The sequence below is a fragment of the Xiphias gladius genome, chromosome 20, assembly GCF_016859285.1.
Source record: "Xiphias gladius isolate SHS-SW01 ecotype Sanya breed wild chromosome 20, ASM1685928v1, whole genome shotgun sequence".
NCBI classification, from domain to species: Eukaryota; Metazoa; Chordata; class Actinopteri; order Istiophoriformes; family Xiphiidae; genus Xiphias; species Xiphias gladius.
This window is the reverse complement of record NC_053419.1, coordinates 16659013-16680500: the sequence shown is the minus strand read 5'-3', so window position 1 is coordinate 16680500 and position 21488 is coordinate 16659013. Positions and strand designations below refer to the sequence as shown.

General features: G+C 39.1%; 2 protein-coding genes across 2 annotated transcripts in view; one reads left to right on the top strand and one right to left on the bottom strand.

Annotated features, from left to right (window-relative positions):
• The window catches only part of LOC120806349 (alanine--glyoxylate aminotransferase 2, mitochondrial-like), a 14307-nt gene extending 2854 nt beyond the window's left edge, over positions 1–11453 (top strand). Inside the window, exons 3-14 of the mRNA XM_040157407.1 lie at positions 388–578; positions 702–825; positions 928–1022; positions 1600–1693; positions 3013–3106; positions 4029–4129; positions 4365–4457; positions 4741–4873; positions 6184–6272; positions 7484–7633; positions 8986–9084; positions 10703–11453. Of these exons, the coding sequence (XP_040013341.1) occupies positions 388–578; positions 702–825; positions 928–1022; positions 1600–1693; positions 3013–3106; positions 4029–4129; positions 4365–4457; positions 4741–4873; positions 6184–6272; positions 7484–7633; positions 8986–9084; positions 10703–10804 (1365 nt within the window). The 3' untranslated portion in view covers positions 10805–11453. The remainder of the gene's footprint in view (positions 1–387; positions 579–701; positions 826–927; positions 1023–1599; positions 1694–3012; positions 3107–4028; positions 4130–4364; positions 4458–4740; positions 4874–6183; positions 6273–7483; positions 7634–8985; positions 9085–10702) is intronic.
• Positions 11454–11544: 91 nt separating this feature from the next.
• Positions 11545–20003, bottom strand: dnajc21 (DnaJ heat shock protein family (Hsp40) member C21). Its single transcript, XM_040157408.1, has 12 exons — positions 19829–20003; positions 18720–18813; positions 18450–18573; positions 17383–17514; positions 16855–17159; positions 16596–16762; positions 15547–15640; positions 13705–13887; positions 13534–13582; positions 13279–13406; positions 12091–12175; positions 11545–11834 (listed from the first exon to the last, which is right to left on the bottom strand). The coding sequence occupies exons 1-12, from the start codon at positions 19923–19925 to the stop codon at positions 11673–11675; spliced, it is 1620 nt and encodes a 539-aa protein (XP_040013342.1). The 5' UTR covers positions 19926–20003; the 3' UTR covers positions 11545–11672.
• Positions 20004–21488: the final 1485 nt, after the last annotated feature.

Genomic DNA, 21488 nt, shown 5'->3' with positions numbered 1-21488 from the left:
TGTTATTTTGTCATAGAAAGGTAGTGCACTTAAATATTCAACTTTACCTGGAAGATGCTAATTTAACTGGAAAAATTGAAATGATCAACAGTAGTACACTACACATACTGCAGTATGTGGATAGTAATTATAAGTAGCCTGTGGAGCTTTTGATCACTGGTGGCAGAGCAATGTTTTCAGGTCCTGTAATATTTGTGTCGTGTTCTGGCATCATAAACACAAATTTAAACCACAGACAGGGGCATAAAATGATTGCCTACTGCAAAGGGTGGTCAAGCACACAAAACCCATCTCTTATTGAAAAGCTCTGTCTCAAGTACTAATAAAAGGCCATGATCCTCCTATACTGTAACTTCTCTCTTGTGTATTTCCTGTATGTCTATCCAGGGTATGTCGAAAGAGCGGATGATGGAGATCCGCAGGCAGAACTGCAACCCCATGAGCATGAAGATTACCTACTTTAAGAGACCAATGTTCATCCACCAGGGATACATGCAGTGGCTTTGGGATGTAGATGGGAAACGTTATCTGGATCTGTTTGCCGGTGTAGCAACTGTCAGTGTGGGCCACTGCCACCCGTAAGGTCTATTTTTTTCTCTTTGCTGTGTCACACAGTGATAGTAAGTTTTATTGTGATAAAAAAGTTTTCAGTTAAAAATGAATGTCCATTGTTGTTCCTATCCTTACGTCTGTGAGTACAGGAGGGTGACAGCAGCTGCAGAGCAGCAGTTGAAGAGACTGTGGCATACTACTAACATTTACGTCCATCCTCCTCTCCATGAGTATTGTGAAAAACTAGCTTCCTACTTACCGGATCCACTTAAGGTACTGTGGTGGATTTTTACTTTGATCAGCAGAGGGCAGAGGCCTTGATCATTATGTAGGCTAAAGTGAAAATGTTTGCTGCTCTGTTTTCCACCTGTCCAGGTGATATACCTGACCAACAGCGGCTCAGAAGCCAATGACCTGGCTATGTTGATGGCTCGACTCCACACAGGCAACTTTGATATCATCACTTTCAGGTTCAAGTCTCATGAATTTGCAGTAAAAACGTAAAAAATATATGACAGTGTAAATTTTAATAGTAATGCTTGACGTTAGGTAAAACTTAAATAACATTACTTTTTTTTATAAGGCTAAACACTAAAATTCACAGGCAGTGATTACTTTTTCTTCTCATCCTGGTAATAGATTTTTGTTGGTTTTACGGTAAGAGATGTGTTTTGAATAATGCTTGATGGTAACATTACTTTATGATAAGGGTTTAATACTGTAACAGACTAAAATTCAAAGGATTTTTTCCTGGCCTGCTTTGGCCTCGATTTTTTTTCTCTTTTTTTTTTTCTGTTTTATTGGATGTGCAGTAGTTTGTCCTTACGATTAATTTGAGATTCTACTTAGACAAAAATAGATTCTTTCATGAGCCATAGACAGGGGAGGCACAGAAGAAGGCTGATGATTCCATTATTAAAAATCTTCATGAAGGTCATTGTGAACATTTTATATTATTCTCCTGATTTACTCTGCATACCAAGGGTTGATAGCTTGATTGATAAGCAAAGTCTCTGATCAATTTTTTTTTCTCTCTCTCTCTTCCAGAGGATCATACCACGGCGGCACCCAACAGACCATGGGTCTTACCTCCAACTCACCATATAAATATCCCATTGCCACTGGTTCTGGCTGCACAAATGTATGTATAAGTGAATGCATTGTAGTCTCATACCATAAGAAAACCATACAATCTCAGCATAAAATACTCATTATGCGCCATCCATACAATCAAACAGGAGAAGCTCTACGTTACTACTGGATTTTTGATAACTAACGCTATGACACAATTACCCAACATAACTCAACATTTAAACTGCTGCCTACAATTAATTCAGTGCTTCCCCAATTGGTATGTATTAAGTTACTACAAGAAATTTTAAAACATGGCTTACCTTCCCCCTTTTTGTCCCTCATAAGTACATTCTGTTTCTGGCTTGGAGTGAACAGATTTAAGTCCCCTATAGCGGCAGGACTGGACCCATGCGATGCATGTCTTGCAAGGCTGGTGGTGATAGTTACCATCCCATCCTTGATTTGGCCAGTGATAGTTTTATTTATGGCCATAAATCACCACAAAGTGTAGATGGCAAAGCTCCAAATTAAGTCCTGTCACCAGAGGAAACTTATTGGATGATGGGCATCTGATTTCACTGGGCAGGCCCACACATTAATCAATAAAAAGATATTAAATTGAAGAATTGGTTCATTCAAATTTTGTCAGAGATTGCTACATCTGTTGCATCATGATACTTGTGCATGATTGATTATATTGTTTTGAAGTAATTTTCTTGTTAAACCAATTTATGCATGAAGTGCATTTGGATTTCAGCCAATAAAATCACAGCATTTACAGTTTTGCGCTAAAGGCTTTCTTACTGCCTATACATGAGTCTTGTGACATGTTTTGGTGTGGAGGCTTCTCAGGAGCAGTTGCCCTATATGTGCATAGCACATTTATTAACAGTGGTTAATGAAAACTTTCCCTAGTATTTGCAATGAAATTTCACACATTGCTTTGGATGCACCAATTGTTAATCAATCTAATTTTTTTCTGTTTACTTGACAATTCATTCTGGGAGGTAGATGGATGAGACTTGGGGTAGAGGGGCGTGACAAGGGTGCGTAATGGGGAGGCACGCCAAGAGCAGGCATTGCTTCCTAATGCCCCCCTTAAAGACGGGCCCAATCAAATTACTACACAGTCCAAAACAACATATGCCCTTTTGTTCTCCTGCTCTCTAGGTGTGTTGCATCAGTGGCTATTAATGAGTATGACCACCAAAGCGTTCAGTGTTTTTGCAATAGCTTTCCAACTTTTCCTTATTTTGTATGGATTGGTGACAGGGAATAATTCGTGGCAGCATTTCAGGTTTCATGATGATTTCTATCCTGTGTTAATTATGAGTGACTGTTGCAGTCAGGTTGACCCAGCTGATTCGGTTTCTGCCCAAAAAACAGACCGTGTGTCCTGATGTGTTCAGAGGTCCGTGGGGAGGAAGCCACTGCAGGGACTCTCCTGTGCAGACTACCAGAGAGTGTAGCTGCTCCCAAGGTACAAAAACACATGCACGCATGGCTCAAAATACTCTGATTATCTCTTTTGCTTCTCATTAACAGGAAGAAACACCACCATTGTCTCTGGGACTGAGCACTACAATCACTTTGCAATATTCCTACAAATTAATGCAATATGTTCAGCTTCCACAAGAAACTGCATGCAGGTATTAATGTTTGAACTCTGAAAACGTAAGTCCTTGGTCCAAGAAGAAAGGACATTAATAGTGTATACATAGTTTTATATTTCTGTATAGACTTCTGTATTGGCTTAAAGGACAGTGTATTTTATTTACATCACCTGTTGCTTTGAGTTAACTTGCAAAATTTATGGAGAGTTGCGTTTTGACAAAATCTTTTCCTTTATTTAAAATCCGCCTGAAAGTCATGAGAGATAGATTTTAGTTTTAACCCTGGAAATGAGACAAAACAACCCTGTCAAAAGTTCTTTTGATTGTTTACTTTTAAAAAAAAACATATTACAGTTTTTAGAAATTTAAGCTATATCATATGTCTGTGTTTGAACTAGTGTCTACCTGGAAATGGTCAGTATGTTAGCATGACTGTTAACATAAATAAAACAATGTAATGCTGTAATATAATATCAGTATATAGTATAATATAAGGCACACAAGGGTTAGTGAAACTAGACTGTTGCAGTGGTGGGCCATAAGCCTATCATACCTTTTCTATCATGGTAATGATCACAGCATTATCTCAGTCTAGAAAAAGACAAATTATTTACAAAAATATCTGAACTCACGTGAACCTAAATGGAAAGACATTAAACAGTATACCGAATATTTGCTCAGTGCCTAGCAGTTGTAGAATGATAGGTACTATTTTGGGAATACTGCATTTGTACATGCTAATTTGCGCATTATTAATTTCACCAGGAGACTTTTTCTTTGATCCCATAGGTCATTGCATGGCAAATGAACAATACATCGGACAGCTCAAAGAGACGTTTGCTACCAGTGTCCCAAGTCGAATTGCTGCTTTCTTTGCAGAACCTATTCAGGTACTATGTTCTGTTATGGAATTTTGACTTGACTTGATTGATTGTACCTCATCGGTGTGATATTTAAAAAATAAAAACTTGAATTTATTGAGTAATTTTAACAGAAATCAGAAAAGTCAGAACAGAGTCCTTTGTTATCATAACATCTGTGTTCATTGTTTACTCGTGTTCAGTGTGACTGCTTGTGACATTTAAGATGCGACCATGAGGATGTGAATGTGTTTGGTTTGTACAGGGCATGGGAGGAGCTGTGCAATACCCTAAAAACTACCTCAAGGAGGCTTATAAACTTGTGAGAGAGAGAGGAGGGATCTGCATTGCTGATGAGGTTAGATGCAAATAAAGTAATAAAGTTATGCTCAAAAATAAAGCACATAAAGCAAAGACCATGTAACAAGGCTTGCCGCTAATGGCCTCTGTTATAAAGCCATAAAGGTGAAAGACAACGTGAGAACATGATAGAAGACTATGATGCTTTTAGCAAATGCCTGGTTTCTTTTAGTACAGTATGTTTCCATCACTTTAGCACTAATGCTTGCATCATACTGTATATCGTGAAATTTGAATTTAATAATGTAAAGAAACATAATCATCTTTTTTATGCTTGACAGGTGCAGACTGGATTTGGGCGAACAGGAAGCCACTTCTGGGGTTTCCAAGGTTATGGCATCCTTCCTGATATGGTAACAATGGCGAAGGGAATTGGTAATGGATTCCCAATGGGAGCTGTTGTTACAACACCAGGTGAGATAATAAATAAAACCTCATTGAGAATCTGCTAATTAAAAAGAGGCTGAGTGGTGAATTTTTTATTTATTATTTCCACTATTAAACAATCCATCTGATCATGTAAAATGTTTTCTATGTATTGAAAAAAAACATTTTCAATTTGTAATAGCTATGGAATCATACTTCAATGACTGGCTGTTTTCCCATCACCACTATCTGTGGTGCATTTTGTAATACATGTACTTGTAAAAGAATAATCATTGGGTTGATCACGTCAATTCACTGGACAGTACAATGGCTCTCTTTTTTCATAATATTGCGCTTGTAAAGGTGAAAGACAATGTGGCAACTGATAGAGTCAAGCTGTCCCAGTCCCCAGTAGGGGTTGCCATAGCAACCAAGGACGTAAAGATATGATAAACCAAGCCTCTGGTTGAGGGAGTGAACGGTCACAACACGGGCCCTTCAGCTCCGGATTAGACTGCATGAAAATACAGCATGAAATATACAATGTGACTTAAGTGAACATTATTCATTGTTTAGGATTTGGCAGCCAATATAAACTTCACACATGTATGGATAGGTGCTGTGGTCCCATGAAGAATATCCTTATTTGTACATGTAGTAAGTTTTGTATGGGTTTTGTAAGGGTTTAAATACACCCTGCGAGGAAGATTGAAATGGGTGGCGTAACACACACAGCGTTAACTTGTATTGCTCATCTCTGTTCTCCTCGATGCAGCTTCGATAAATGCTTCTGCGTAAGAAGTCGGGGTCTGAAATTAACCAGCTTAAAAATTTCCATCACACCTGATATCAAGTTCATTTGTCATTTGAACCATAAACAAATATAGCTGTAGGAAATATTGTTTTTTGCGTGACAAGGATGTAAAAACCAATAAAAAATGAAAGCACCAAGATACAAACATAAAAGACATAAAAACAAGCATTGGCAGACATGGATTCATATGTCGAATCCTGTAGAGCATTGCAGCCTTGAAATAAGTACGTCTGTTTCTGTGAGTGGATGTGTGGTCCCAGGTTGTTTTGTGTTATTCATTGAGGTAGCTTTTTGCCATAGATCTTAATAATCATCCTTTAGATGTACTAACAATTACTTCACTCAAAGACCCACTGTTTTCTTTTTTCGTGTCCTTCTAAAATTCTACTGAATGATATTTATGTAAATGTTCAACAATAAACCAACATGAAAACACTTGGATATTTCCACAAATCATGTGTAGCTCATGTAGTCGGAGAAATATACTTCTGGCTGAAGTTTTAATTTGAGGCAGCAGTGACTTGAGGTGTGATGTGTTTTCCAGAAATTGCAGCTTCCTTTGTTAAGGCCTTCCACTTCAACACCTTTGGAGGAAGTCCCTTGGCTTGTGCTGTTGCTTCATCAGTGCTCGATGTAAGAATTCAAATCTTCTCATACTACATCGGTTCTGTTCATTAGTACGGGAGAGTTTCATTTTAATCAAAATCCACTCTTGTATTATTATGTAGCTGAGGTTGAAAAGTCCACAAAGACACACAGCCCAGTGAATTATTATGATTAATCTACAATGTTCAAAGTCCAACTTAAATTGTTTTTTTTTTCTGCTACAGCATACATATCTGCTCTGTAAATCACGAATTCATTGTGGAAAAAAAAAAAAACAAAAGGGAGAAATTTGTATTTTCCATTTACGATGGCGCCCCCTATCTTCGCATTAATCCATCCACAATACAGATGCAGACAGCGAGTGAGCAAACACAAGGTCTCCATCTATGTAGATGGAGAACTTGTGTTTGACAGAGAGCCAGAGATTGTAAAATAGAGGAAGCTATCATTGCTTATTAGCTGTCTTGCTGCTCCATCAGAATATAAACTGCAAACTCATAACTGGTGTGCAGGCAGTTATGAGACAGTAGTTGATGGTAATATGTCTTTTGATTGAACTGTTTTATATAAATTTATTGTCCTTTTAGTGACCAAGCCAACTAACCGTTACCAAACCAATTTTGCTAATGAGACAATGAGTCCCATTACCTAAAGATTTTACTAACTAACTAAGCTTCGAGCTTATTAGCTTGGAGAGCTTTATTTTCCCTCTTCAGTAACTTTTTATTGAGTGAAATGATGTAGAATAGTAGACAAAATGCCAGTGGGAATAAACAGAACATTAGAGAAAAAACAGACAGAAGCTCAGTTCATTTGTATGACTACCATCAATTCCTAACTGGACGCAATGCAGACGAGTGAGTGAGCGAACATCAGATTGTTTCAGTGTTTCCCAATGAAGATGTTCGAACCTGATCCGTGTGTCAGTGAACAGGCTGAGCGACATGTTGCTTATTGGAAAAACTGCTCCTCCTGGCTCTATTTCCTGCTAAAGTTTTGCGCACATGCCCAACCTCCAACCTGTTTTCATACGTTTTAGATTTAAATCTGTGAATCTCCTGACTGGTGATAGTTAGATTGTAAGATAACTCCATTATTCTGACAGACACAGAGGGAAACATAATCTCCTAGGTAATAAATGAATTAAAAAACTGACATTATTTTTGACAGCAAAAAGGGATTATTAAATGTGACTTCAGTTGGACTTTAACGTTAACTGACAGATTTGTACTTGGCAGACTATCAAAGAGGACGGCACGCAGCAGAACAGTCTTCATGTGGGCACCTATCTGATGACAGAACTGGCAAAACTCAGAGACAAGTATGAGATTATCGGTGATGTCCGTGGAAAAGGCCTGCAGATCGGTGTGGAAATGGTCAAAGACAAGGTATCGAGTTTGTAACAGCAGTGACACTCACCTCTCCTCACATGCTTGTACAACATGTGTGTCTGTGCTGTGCCTCCCGGGGGCATGGTTCAGCAGTGCCCCAGTTAACCATTTGCCGGAGCGGCAGTCTCAGCTGCACCGCACGTACTACTAACTGAAGTTCTGGCATGCTTTTTTTTATTCTAAATCTGTTAGATATTGTATTTGAAAAGGGAACCGACAGAACTAGAAACTTCTCCTTAAATGCCAGTTTGGTGAAGCTTGAAATGTTCAATTTTGTTACCATTTTCTTCCGAATGTAAGAATGCTGTTGCCGCACCTTTCAGTCAGTGTTGGTTAGGGTCTGATTTTGACTACTCTGACCCTCTGAACCTGCTGATGCAGTTTTCTTGGGGCTTGTGAGATTTACCCTGTGATACATTGCATAATTTGGCAGCATTAATAACCGTATTACCAGCAATTTAGGCAGCAGCCTGTTCTCTGCTAGAAATGCTTGTTCATCATCATTTTACCACCGTAAAATTGTAATTTAGTAACCAGAGCTATCTCAAAATTAAAGATTACCTGTGCCAAACTTTGGATACTCCCATTAGCAAAGAGTCAGTAGACAAACTACACCCTCACCAAGACTCTAGATAAATAAAGCCAGTCTAAAACTTCAAATTACATTTTCAAATGTGACCAATGACAAAAAAAACTGTCAGTCTTTGTACCCAAAATAGTATAATTATCATAATCCAGTTAGTATTACTTTCAGGTATATTAACATGTTTCTGTCTAATTTGTCCAGCGCCTATAGGAGTCCCCCACGATGAAACAAGGGGAAGTTAAGGAATTGTCTGTTTTTACTACTCTGATCATCAGTCTCTCATAGGCAATATCTGATACTATTCATGACATGTTAGTGAACATGGAGAAATGTTGCATCTCAACACCCAATTTTGTACGTGAAAAATACCATTCAGTACTACAAATCACACTTCAAATTAGGAATCATTAGCTCTCGAAGACACACTCTCTGCTGCCTTATTTGAACTGCCTGCTTTTTACCACTCGGCTATTATTAGCCTGGAAGTTGTAGTTGTAGATGTAGTTGACTAATAGAAAAAACCTTTTCTTGCAAACACCTCGACGCACTTGACTTACACCAGTCCTTTTGTAGGTGTACTTGGAGCTTGTGCACAATCTGGCCTTGCCAACATCCAAACGTATACCCTCTCAGGCCATTTAACAGTGGTTAATGGCTTGGACACAGGCAGGTGGACAGTGTTCATATCGTAGGTAACTTGAGTATAGTGTCGATGCAACACCCAGCCTTGTCCATCCCTTCCCCTCTTTTCTATCATCCACAGGTCAGCAGAGACCCACTGTCTCCGGAGGCAATGAGTGAGATCTTTGAGGACATAAAGGACATGGGAGTCCTGATAGGGAAAGGAGGAGTGTACGGACAGGTAACAGCCCTCACCTAGAAGTAGCCTGTCCCTCTGTCAGTTTACATTTTGCAGGGTCACCAGCATGTGGTATAAACACTACAACAGAGTCAAAAACAAAATTTTAAGAATAGGTCCACATATTTTGGGAAAAAATTCTCAAGTTACAAGAATAAAATTGTATTGGTTAAAAAAAAAAAGTCATAATATAGAATTCTTGCTCTTCCAAACCTGGATAGAGGGTGATCTTGGGCTATATACAGTAAATAAAATTGGCTTGACTAGAACTAACTTCAGGATAAAGTTTTAATTTTTATGAGGAAAAAGTTTTAATATTCGAGAATCAATTTGTAATGTTAGCTTATGGTTGTTTTAATACAATGAATGGAGAGCAGTCTGTCAGATTATGGGTTAAATGAGGGACATGGAGGACCTCAACTTAAAGCCCTTTATTCATCAATGGTGGGGACATTAACCCAAGATACATTTTCCAAATCAATTCTTGTAGTCCGCATCCTTGAAGTCTTTTCTCTTGTAAAACTGAAACATACTGTTTGAAAACACTCTGATAAACCATAAATCGAACGTTGAACGTTGCATCTTCTTCGCCTGTTTCTGGTGCACCAACTTCTGCTTCTGGTAGTCTTCCAAATCCTCTGCTGAGGAAGACCGTGACATGCGGTTTAATGCTCTGGAAAAAGCCAGTAAGTGCATCTCAAGTTAAGTTTTTTTTTTTTTGTCAGATTTATCAGGCATGTTTTGGTTTTACGAGAGAAAAAACTTTGATGAGGACCAGCATCTGGGAGTGTCTCCCATGCAGTGGAAGAGAGTCTTAAACCGGGCAAAAACCAATGTCTGTCACAGCAAAAATATTAATTGTAGGGTACCACACTTTCAAAATTTCTTCGTTTTCAGCACGGCACATGGCTGCTGTAGTCTTTGGTTAAGACAGCCTTCGCCATCACTGTACAGAGACAAGTTTAGTGTCCTAAACTGACTTCACAGAAAAAACCTTTTGCTGGCTTAGGAAAATAAAATAGTGCAGGTATTTCATGTTTTTGATTATTATACTAGAGGAAAAATGGAATATGGAGCAGATGTTTTTAAAAGTCCGTGCCACAACTACAGACCTTGTTTATTAATTGAAAAAGAGGAAGAATATAAACACCATTGTATATTAAACTGTTCAGATTTCTTCACAAAGCAACAATGAATAAATCAGCGATCCTCTATATAATACAGTGCTCTCAGCTTTAAACCTCTGCCTGCGTTAATGACAGAGCATCCTCTTTTGTTGAAAATCATTTCAGTTGCAATTCAGGCAGTTCTCCATACAAGATACACTGTAAATAAGACACTACAAGCCAATTCTAGATTTCAGTACCCACTAGAGCTAATTCTAGTTCACAGAACATTAGTGTGTTTTGCTTTACAGTGATTTATTTTACCATTTACCCGGCTATTAACATTCACATCTCTGCCCCCAAACATATGTGCCAGAAATGTGTGAAGTGTGGGCTGGGCCCTTGGTATGTGAGACAAAATAAGGCAGCTAAGCTGATTACACGTTTTCCTGGTAACCAGCGTCTCTGGCGCTCCATAATCTCCCCTCTTGTCTTCTTTTTTCTCACCACTTCAGACCTTCCGCATCCAACCCCCCATGTGCATCACAAAGGAGGATGTAGATTTCTTCCTGGCCGTTTTTAACAAGGCCATACACAGCTACATGGATAGAAAATGAGCAGGCCGATGGGGTAACTCAATGCCAAGTACCAAACCTGGAGACCTACTTAGCAAATGTGTACTGCAAGTTTGTAAATCTTTTAAAATGTCACAAATGTACTTATAATTTTGCTCTGTTGTGGAAAGCATCAATATGGATTGATGGACAATATTATAGTCAGTCTGCAGCTGAACACTGATACTAATATAATACTACATGAATGAAATAACTACCTATACTTAATAAACTATTTGTGCTTTTAAATATTTGCTTTAAAATGTGCAATTTTGATTTTGTCTTTCCAATAAAAACAGCATATAAACAGACATATTGAAGGGACATACAACAAACAGCAGTTTATCGTTAAACATGGTTATTAGAGGCATTAATGTAAATCATTCCAGAGTTGTTGTATAAATACCAACATGCAGTATCACCTTTATTTTTATGATGCAGTAATACCACTACAGAGCTATTCATGAAAAACAAAGACAGACGGTTCTTAAAACAGTGAAGTATCTGATGATGGGGATGAATGTGTATCTTAGGCACAGACTGTGGTTTTTTTCCACCGGTTTATCAGTGCAGCGTTTCATAAATTACTGTGAAAGGTACTGAAAAACTGCACAGAGAGTTTCAATCATTCCAATCTGGAAGATTCAGTCTTTCACAAATACATAGCTGTCTCACCGACAATGATCATTGGGTAATTTTTAATAAAAACTATCGGCTCTCGACTCGCCAGTCCAGTCCATTAAAGTCCACTTTCAAAGGCTTTTTTTTTTTTTTTAGTTACTCTTCCTCCTGAGGGACTTGTCAGTGTTTTGTTTCCAGTGACCTTACTGAATCAAACTCTTTCAGGTTCATCAGCTCAGATGAAGATGTGTTATCTGTTCTTCTTCTTGTCTTTTTTGCTCTTGCCCATGGAGCTGTGAGAAGCGTTTGAGGAGAGAGCGGTGGCGTGACCGCTGGTCTTCAGATGGTCAAACAACTTGTTTCTTGTGGAGAACTCGTTGTTACAGGTCACACAGCGGAGGTTTACTTCCTTCTGGAGGTGGAAATGGAGATATGTGATTTAGTAATGTAATAAGGTTCCCATTAAGCCCCTGAAAATTTAAAAAAAAAAATTAACACACTTCCAATTTTTTTTATCTTTTTCAGAACTCAAAGGGATGACAAAGTAAAAAACAATGCTGTTAAACTGACAAGTGTGGACATGTGTAGGCAGAACAGATGTTTAATAATAATAATGAATAAATTGAAAAATACAATCACTGGAAAACTCTGGGTTTTACTCTACAAACCTCAGGAAACTCTTCTCCTCCTGTGTTTGACTTGACATTCTTCAGTTTGTCTTTTCCTCCCTTCTTTCCCTTCGTCTTCCCAGAGCTGCCGAGGCAACATTTAGATTACAGATAAATAAGAATCAGATTCTAAACTGCAAGGCAAACACTATAACATTTTAAATCTCTAAAACAACTTATGATTTCACTCAGGAATTGTTACATCCCCTATTTCTCAGACAGTAAAGTCAGTTCTCAGTATTCTTGCTGAAACTGCCACTTAACCAGTAGCATTTTTTGTCACGTCACATGCTCATGAAAGGATTCAGAAATCTTTGATGCGATGGAAGTTCCTGTTTTTCCAGAAAACTCGTTTCCTCTGTTTTGAATGTTACGTCAAAAACTAAATGAGAACCTTTGAACTTTATTTAAATGTAATGAGGCCAAAATCATTTTTAAATCTTTATTTATCTGAGAACGAATCCACAGGGAATTATTACCCGAAGCGTCTTGTTCTCCTCAGCTCTACGGAATATTTTAGTACTTTCAGTTTATTGTTTTGGTTATGCAACCCACAGACTCCACTCTCATCAAACTCCTTTCCAGCAGGCAGCTGTTTTCAGCGAACATGCTCTGGAAAAAAACCTACTGTACATTACCTGTTTAGCACCAAACAGCTGACAGACACAATTAGACTAACTGGTGAACACACTGTGGTGGACCATCTAGCAGGTTAGACAGCTAGACATTTTCCTTAGGAAGTCAGGAGACCAAATAGAGCTAAAAAGAGAGGACTCATATTCATCGGATGACCAGAAACACAACTCCTAATGACTGCTACTTTTGCTCTGTGTCTGCTAAGTGTTCCAAGGTGGTACTGTCAGATGTTGTGTTTTCAGCTCCTTCTGCTGCCCCAGAGTGGCCAAAATAAGGAAACATTGCAACCTTAAAAAAATTAGGCTAAATTTAATCAACTGGCATTTTTCTGTCTGTGAGCGGAATGGTGTATAAATGGTGTATTAATAATCTGGAGAATAGATTGGATTTGAGTCTGGTCTAATAAGGCTTAATCTGCAGCGTCACTTTAAATCCACTATCAAAATGCTCACTTCTGAGCAAGTCCAGAGAACCAGCGAGTGACTTTATCTGGTAGCATGAAGAAGGGTTGTCCAGAAAACGGAGCTGGAGAGGGCAAAAAACTGGACTGACCTCTTGACTTCGGTGGGAGGGAGATCATCCTGCTTCTCAGGATCTGTGGGATCTCCTGCCCCCTCGGGGGCATCTTCCTCACAGGTGGTCAGTGTTGGTTTCTCCTCCTTTTCCTCCTGCGGAGCGCTCTGTTATGCAGGAGAGGAGAGCATGAACAGAGAACAGCGAAGGGTTTTAGGAAGTGTTCACTTCACAGGCCTTAAGAGTACACTAAACCAAGCACAATCGCAGAAAGAAAGACAAGATATTACTCACATGTACTACTTCCTGCTTTTTCTTTTTCCTCTTTTGTTTTTTGGACAACCTGCGTAGGTTTTTAAAAAAAAAAAATGTCAGCAAAAACAATCAGTTACTAACCACCCTTACACCCAGGTGGAAAGTAAGGTTTTTTTTTTTCTATTATCACATCCACTACGAGCTACATACTTTTGCCTTGGCTTTTCCTCCTCCTCCTCAACTTCTTCCTCCTCCTCTTCTTGCTCATTTTCCTCTTTTCTTCCCTCCTTTTCATCCTGATTCAAACCAAGTGAATCCTCTTCCTCCTCCAGCTGTTGCCGTAGCAATGCCACCATCTCCCGGTGCTTTTTGGACTTTTCATGGTTTTTCATACTGTAAAGAAAGGAACGCAATGAAAAGAGATCTAAAAGGCTCTAAGAACACAGATTTAACAGTGTGTGAAGTGTGTAAAAGCCCTTTACAGATTTGTATTGTCATTGCCAACAAATACGAACAGAACAAATAAACATAATTACTGAATCTCAGAATAGCTAATTCCGGGATTAAGCTAAATTAAGGAATTATACCCGCAGCAATGAATCATTTCAAACTGTGCTGAGTGTGCAGTGCCACTGAGTAATGAGTAAGAAAAAATAAATACACGCACGAACAAAAGCTTCAGCAGCTCAGAGCAACTTGATGAGTCACAGGCAAATCCATCTGAAAAATCCTTCAACAAGTGTAAACAATGGCAACCTGACTTTGTACTCAAGTTTCACTATTATAATTTTTCTCCATTGTTCAGATGCAATGTACGGACAAAGAATCCATTCACAACCGACAGCAAAACAAAACAAAAAAACAAAGGTCTTTGTTCACTTCAAGACTTTTTCAACAAAGTACATCGAGTCCACACTTGCAATCATGGAGTGGTGAAAATAAAAAAGGCCCAAGGCTTTAGGCAGTCCGTTTACTGCTTTATTTCTTTTTCTATAATTTACATCAGGCCTTAATTTTTAGTCACATCACACCTACTGTTATATTATATTATATTATATTATATTATATTATATTATATTATATTATATTATATTATATTATATTATATTATATTATATTATATTATATTATATTATATTATATTATCCTCCCTGGCCAAACTGTGTGACTTTCTAACGCCATGCTACATTTGAGGTTGTGACCACTGCATTACTGCATTTGGACTCTTCAAACATAGGCCCCTGTGCTGATTAAAGGGTCAATATGTAAAGTATTTTAGTTTAAAACATTAAAAAATTAAATAAGATTATGAACAGAATGTGAAGAAAAAACAGTTTTGACGTAATGCCAATGAGTATATGTATTGTGTTGCACAGATATCAGTGAAAGTTAGCATGCTAACCAGCAGCCCTATCCTTCATGTAATATCACTTTGTACCTCGAGAGGTGATAGTGAGTCACTTAAGCGTCCAGTCTGCCCTCAGTCCAACATTAGTGGATGAAGAAGTAGTAACTACGAGGAGGCTATAAACCTGTGCTTCAGCCATCCTCTCTCTGCAACATTCTTTCACTCTTTCCTCAAGCTCAGCTATTGACGCTGCTGCCGTAGCTGCTCTCCCTCGCGTTCCTCGAACTCTCATGGCTCGTCCTCTGCTCCTGCTGCCACCACTACATCTCTCTCTCTGACTGGGCAGAGTGGGTGTGAAATTGTGGTCATCAGTCTAACAATAACCACAGAAAACAGCTTACCAGTTACATAAGCAGACTGTAAGGTAAACCTGTGTGGAAAACATTATTCCCCAGTCCACACAGGTTTGGCAACATGTCAACAGCTGCCCTATGCTGAGGTCTATTCAAGCTAACGAAAGCCCAATGTGAGGGTGAAACTTGGTTACGAGAGGTCAATTTGTTTGGAGTTTGAATTCGACAGCTAGCCTTTTCTTACACATTGCCTCTTAAAATGTCGCTAAAATCATTCAAAGCTTACGGAGGTGAATTAGTGTGTAGGTCCAGAAGATAGGAGGTAGGTGGAGTGGGCTGGAGGATACTCACGCTTTATCTGACTTGAATGATTTGTCACAGGCGGGGCAGTACAGGTCATCATAATAGTCAATTGTCAGTTCATCTCCATCAGGCTGGTCTGCATCTGTGAATGAATATTTATACACTGAAAAAAAAAAAAAGACTCAGAAAGACTTCACATCGATCAACTTCGCATAAACATCATTTGTCAATTTAAATCTGTGGAAATTGCTATTGAAATCTGTGACTTGCCTAATGGTGTATGCAAAGTATTACCTGCTGCCTTTGAGATAAACTCAAAATTATAATTTAACCTGACTTATTGACAAAAGCTTACTATGCATAAAAACAGACTAATAAGATATGTTAGTGTCGTCAATTCTTTTATATTTAGTGGACGAGACAACAGTTAACTAAAGTGTTAGCCCTAGAGTTTATTTTAGTCCTGTGGTAGGGTTTCTATTTAAAGTTCAGTCTTGGATTTCTCCCGCCGAAATCACCACCACGTGACAACACTAGATCATACATGACCAGGCTGTATTATGCTTCAATTATATTCCCCAAAGTTACTGTGTTTAGATTCTTTAGGTTACTTTGGGATTCGGACGATGGTGGGAAGATCCACCTTGTTTCATTAACTGAATGAGCCCATTCTGCGCAGTTTCTATTTGTGTTGTTTCGTCACTGTTATAGAGAACTGTGGTTGCAGTGAGAGGAAGGGTTGCCCTGGAGAAGGCTTTGCTAGATGTGCATTACTAAGAAGACGAAGATAACAGAGCCTTTTTTCAACTCGCGTCACGTTCTCTTCGCTCTCAGCTACCTCTACCAGCATCAGAAATGTGTTAGAGAGAAAACAACAAACGTGTGGGGAAAAAACCACAAGTTGACCAGTCACAGGTCTTCGGGTTGTTATCTCCATATCCACTGTCATCGAGATGTGTAGTTATTTTTTTGAGAGAGCGCACGTCAGATACAGCGTGACTATAGAGCTGCTGCATGTAGCCACTGTAAGTACAACGTAACACCTTTACACCGAGGTATAAACGAAGCTTAAGTCTTTCACACGCAGTCTCACCAACCTCCTCCTTCTTCGCTGTTCTTCTCCCGTGTGTCCATATCCTGCTCTTCTCCCTCACTCTCTGATGCATCTCCGAACTCCTCTCCGTACTGAGCCTCCATTTGCCGCAGCTCCTTCTCAAGTTCAGACATGGCCGCCCAGCTCTGCTCCTTGTACTCCTCTGCCAGTCTTAGATGAACATACAATACAGTATTGTGAGTATGAAGAGGAAATGAGGAAAATAAACGTCACATTTACCCAACCATCCATCCACTACTCACTTGGCCTGGCTGAGCTTCTGCTTTCGCCTCAGCTCCTCCACCTTCTTGATCTTTTCAGCGTTCTGCTCCTCCACCAGCTTCCTGTGGGCCTGCACACGTCGGTCACGCTTGCGAACAAAAGCAACTAGTTGTCGGACCAGCTCGTTGCGCTCCTTTCGAGCCTTGTCTCTGGTCTTCCTGTTCTCCTTCTCCATGGCCCTTTTTTCCCAGCGGTTGGAGGCCTGCCTCGTATCATACTCCTCTTTCCAGGCAAAGTTTTTACGAGTGCAAAAGCTCTGCCAGTAGCCATAAAACACGTGCACTACCTGTGATATGGAAAAAGAGGCTGTTTTTAAGTACACCAACCTAATAAATGTCCTTCTTTACTGGTTTACTATTAATATTTTAGTGTTGTTACTTTTTAACTTTTGTTTGTACAAAAACTTGCTTAAAAATGAATTCATGTAATTGAACTGTATATAGAACTCTTACATTATCAAACAGAGGAACAACCTAGAGACAAGTGTTTTTGGTGTGGGGCCGGCTTACGGTATCATAGTCACTCTGAGAGTCTCCAAAGGGCGGAAACTCGTCCTCCTCTTCCTCATCTTCCCCCCTGCCGTGCTCCATCTCTTCCTTAACAATGGACTCAAAGAGATTCCTGTAAACTGCGTAAAAACCCTAGCGAGAGAGTGGATAAAAAAGAGGGAAGACTAAATAAGAAAATAAATGTTCAGACATGCACACAAAATTTCTGTCCCCACAATCCTGAAGGATGAAGCAGCCGTGGCCTCAAGTGGTCCTGTGCCAAGCATAGTCTTTGGACTTTAGACCAAAAAGTTCTACCTTGGTTTCACCAAATCTTGGGACTATTCCTTGTGGAGTTAAGCTAGAGTGGCTGTGTGGTCTTGCATACTGAAAAGAAGACTGGATGCTTTTTTTTAAGTGAGGCATAAATTCCAACTTGACCACAATCCTGCATCTGACGTAAATGTTGTTATTGTTATATGATATTGCTTTTTATCAGCCTTTTCAAAATCTCATTACTCCATCTTCTTACTTATACACTCATCCAACAAGGGCAGACAGTCCTACCTGTTATTTAGTTGTGTGGTGCCACAACGCCTGGGCTACTTTGACTTTCGGAATCAGGAGACACCCATCAAGTTGTGGGGTTGTATGTTTTGATTTTAAGGTTCCATCTCTAGGTCATTCATAGGTCAGTCATACTTATCTCTGTACTTACTGTGGGTAAACCTGCGCGAATTAACATTTAAGCAATGACTGGGGCATTTCATAAGAGAGATCTTAGGGGGGGGAAACATTATTAATTTCACCACCTTTAATGCTTTATAGGGCTTTAAAACCCTTGAAGAGCCTACCAAAACCTTACCAGTTTTTCTTTTCCTGACCAAATATCGCATGGCAACATAATTGATTTATCCTCCAGGGGACGTTTGAAAGAAGTATTTTAAGGCAGAGGTTTTGTTTCTGTTGACGCTTTCCTGGTCTGAAGAAGAGGACTGAAAATGTCTTAAAGACCCGTTTGAAGGTTTGGCGCAACTGCTTCTGCGTACTGGGCAACATGATCCTCACACAGGAGCAAACATACTAACCTTCTCGTCATCCCCATAGCCAGAATAACAGGTGACTGTGAAGTACTGCAGCAGGTCAATGCTGTCATCTTCATAGTCTCCACTCAGTCCTCCTTTCAGCAGAGCATCCCTGTGATTGTCGTACCTGCCGGGACATACATAACCCACACTGCCACAGTCTGAACATGAAACAGTCAGGATCTAATGAGTCCGAAAGAGCTCTGCAATTAGATTCCTGCTAAAGTTGAGAGATTCTTTTCACAAATAGTGCTGAGATAAATTTGTACGCACCACGCTCTCTCCTGTGGATCACTCAGGACGTCATAAGCTGCCTGAATCAGCTTGAACTGCTCCGCCGCCTCCTCAGCATTGTCCAAGTTTTTATCTGTAAATTTGAAGGGGAAACCACAGCTGTTGTTAGAGTGAGTAACTTTTCTGAAAGATTAATTTGTAGGGTTTGATTTAACAGCAACATAATGTTGATGCCAGAATGAAAATAAAAGAAAGTAGAAGAAGGGTACCAGTGCAAGGCAGTTTCAAGCATAGCACCTTTTCAAATTTTAAAAGAGTAAGGAAGAGAGAGGACAAGCTTCAAAAGCACTTTTCAGTCTCCCAGCAGGGCAAAAGGACGTCAGTAAAGACACACCTTCTATTCAGTAGGATAAATTGTTGCAGCCAAGTAGGGGCACAACTAGTATTATTATTATTTTCATTATCAATTAATCTGATTATTTTCTCCATTCATCCTTTGTCTATTTTGTCCGACGAACTGTGCAAATTTAAAAAATATTCAGTTTACTATCATGTATGAAAAAGAAAAGCCTAAAATCTTCACATTTCTGAAGCTGTAACCAGCAAATGTTTGGCAATTTGCTTTTTAAAAGGTTTTAAATAAGTGCTTAAAGCACTTCTTCAATTATGTTTATTAATCTTCTGTCAATCGACTAATCGTTGCAGCTCTACAGAAAGCTACAAATGCAGTGGATGGTATTTTGCTCTAGTCAGCTTCACTTTGTGAGGCCAAATACATACACACACTACATTTAAAAAGGGATATTTAGTAGTTTTTACTCCACTACATTTATCTGACAGCTGTTGTCACTCACTTTTCAGAATGTTTCTCTTGTAATACATATAAGGTCATAAAAAATCATGCTGTTGGGACTTTACACTAGCCACAACAATATCCTTCACAATCACAGAGTAAGGTAAAGAGTAGTACAAGTCATACTGCGGTATAACACCATTCTTACTATAGTCTACTATCAATTTCGGTACTTTGGCGATATTGCAAACGACTCTTAATTTTTAACTTAAAGTATATGGGTGAAATTCAGGGCTTCATTCAAGTTTAATATTGAAGTACAGACACTCACATCCTAGTTTGTACAACAGCTTACCTGGGTGCCATTTCAATGCTAATTTACGATAAGCTCTCTTCAAATCGTCGTCTCCCGCGTCTCGTTTCACACCCAATACCTCATAGTGACACTTCATCGTTAGATAACTGTGAATAGAAACCTGACTCCAAGATATACACTCAGTAAAATTTTGCTCACGCTGTGCCAGACGAGGCTAACTTTAGCATTTAGCTAACTGCCGCATGCTAGCGACCGGGCAGCATCTCTCCTCTATCTCTATCTAAAATAATCCGGATTTCCCAGGTGATAGCGACAATATTGTAGTTTTTGGGGCTTTACATATTCAAATCTGTGCGATGTTTTTATACTGACAATACAGCTTCTACACACTAAGTTACTTTACGACGGCTTGTTGGGACCATAGACCATGGACATGGTTCTGTCTGGTGCCACTAAATCTCGCGAGAATTGTTGTTCTTCTCTCTATAGTTTTGGCAGATTTGAAGCTATAACCGCGCATTGCTGTCCTCTACCGTTCGAATTCAATCAAGATTTTGTCTAGTTGACTGATTTTAAAAAAAAATGATGTCTAAAAAACAAAACAAAAAACAAAACAAAACACTCCCCACGTAACTCTCATTTCATACAACAATACAATTAAGGAGTGCAGACACAAAGCCCTACATTAGTGATGCAGTCTTCCAGGTTCACAAACCTTTTCCAGGGTTTCTGCGGTCTTCGCCAAAGTCAATTTATGACTCTTTAGGACTTTGTAATACCACACAAAATTTATTTTTTCTTCACAGCCATACCAGTCAAAGAAAGAGCAAAACCAACAGGGACAATAAGGCCTAAAATTATTTATTGGGATAAATTCATTTATTGACATTTATCTGACATTTTTTGTCAGTGTGTCCCAGCTGCATATAGCAATAATTCCTAGAAATATAATGAATCATTAACCTGATGGGCCCAGGACCCAGACATACTCAGTCGTACTGCAGTTCCCCTTTAATTGATAGTTCGTCATGCCGCTATTGCAATGCCCTTTAAAAAAAAAAAAAAAAAAAAAAGATCGCTAACTTGCATGAATGTGCCATAACTGACAGTTTACACTGAAATCTCACATTCAAAATGCCCATTCTGTATGTTGTCCTCAGCCTTTTTCTTGAAATCTATCTCCGGCCAGCCTAAACAGTTGGCATGTAAATTTAACAACTGCTGTTGGAGTATTGACGCCGCCTGGTTTATTCCCCACTTTTCAATGTCAGTCACAGGCCCACAGACAGCGCCATTAGTTATCCCACAATGCCCTCTAGTGGCGACAGGGACACTCGCATTCGTGGCTGTAGACGCCACCGAGGACACTCTCAAGCACATACACACTTTTTTTTTTTTTTTTTTGACCCAGTATGTTTAAATGTGACTGCTTTTAGGCCAACAAAACAATACATAAATGCAAGCTTCAGCATTGCTTTCAAATTGAAACACGTGATTAATTGATTATTTAGACACTTGCTGTTTAATTTTCTGTCGAGCGACTAATCTTTGCGGGTCTATTTCAGTAGTCATGGTTGAAAAAAATACTGTCACATATCGAATGGAGCTGGACGTGAATTCACTGGTTGTATTTTCATCATCAATAATAAAGAGACAACCAGATAGCTCAGAGGGAAGTACACAGATATTAATAATCAGA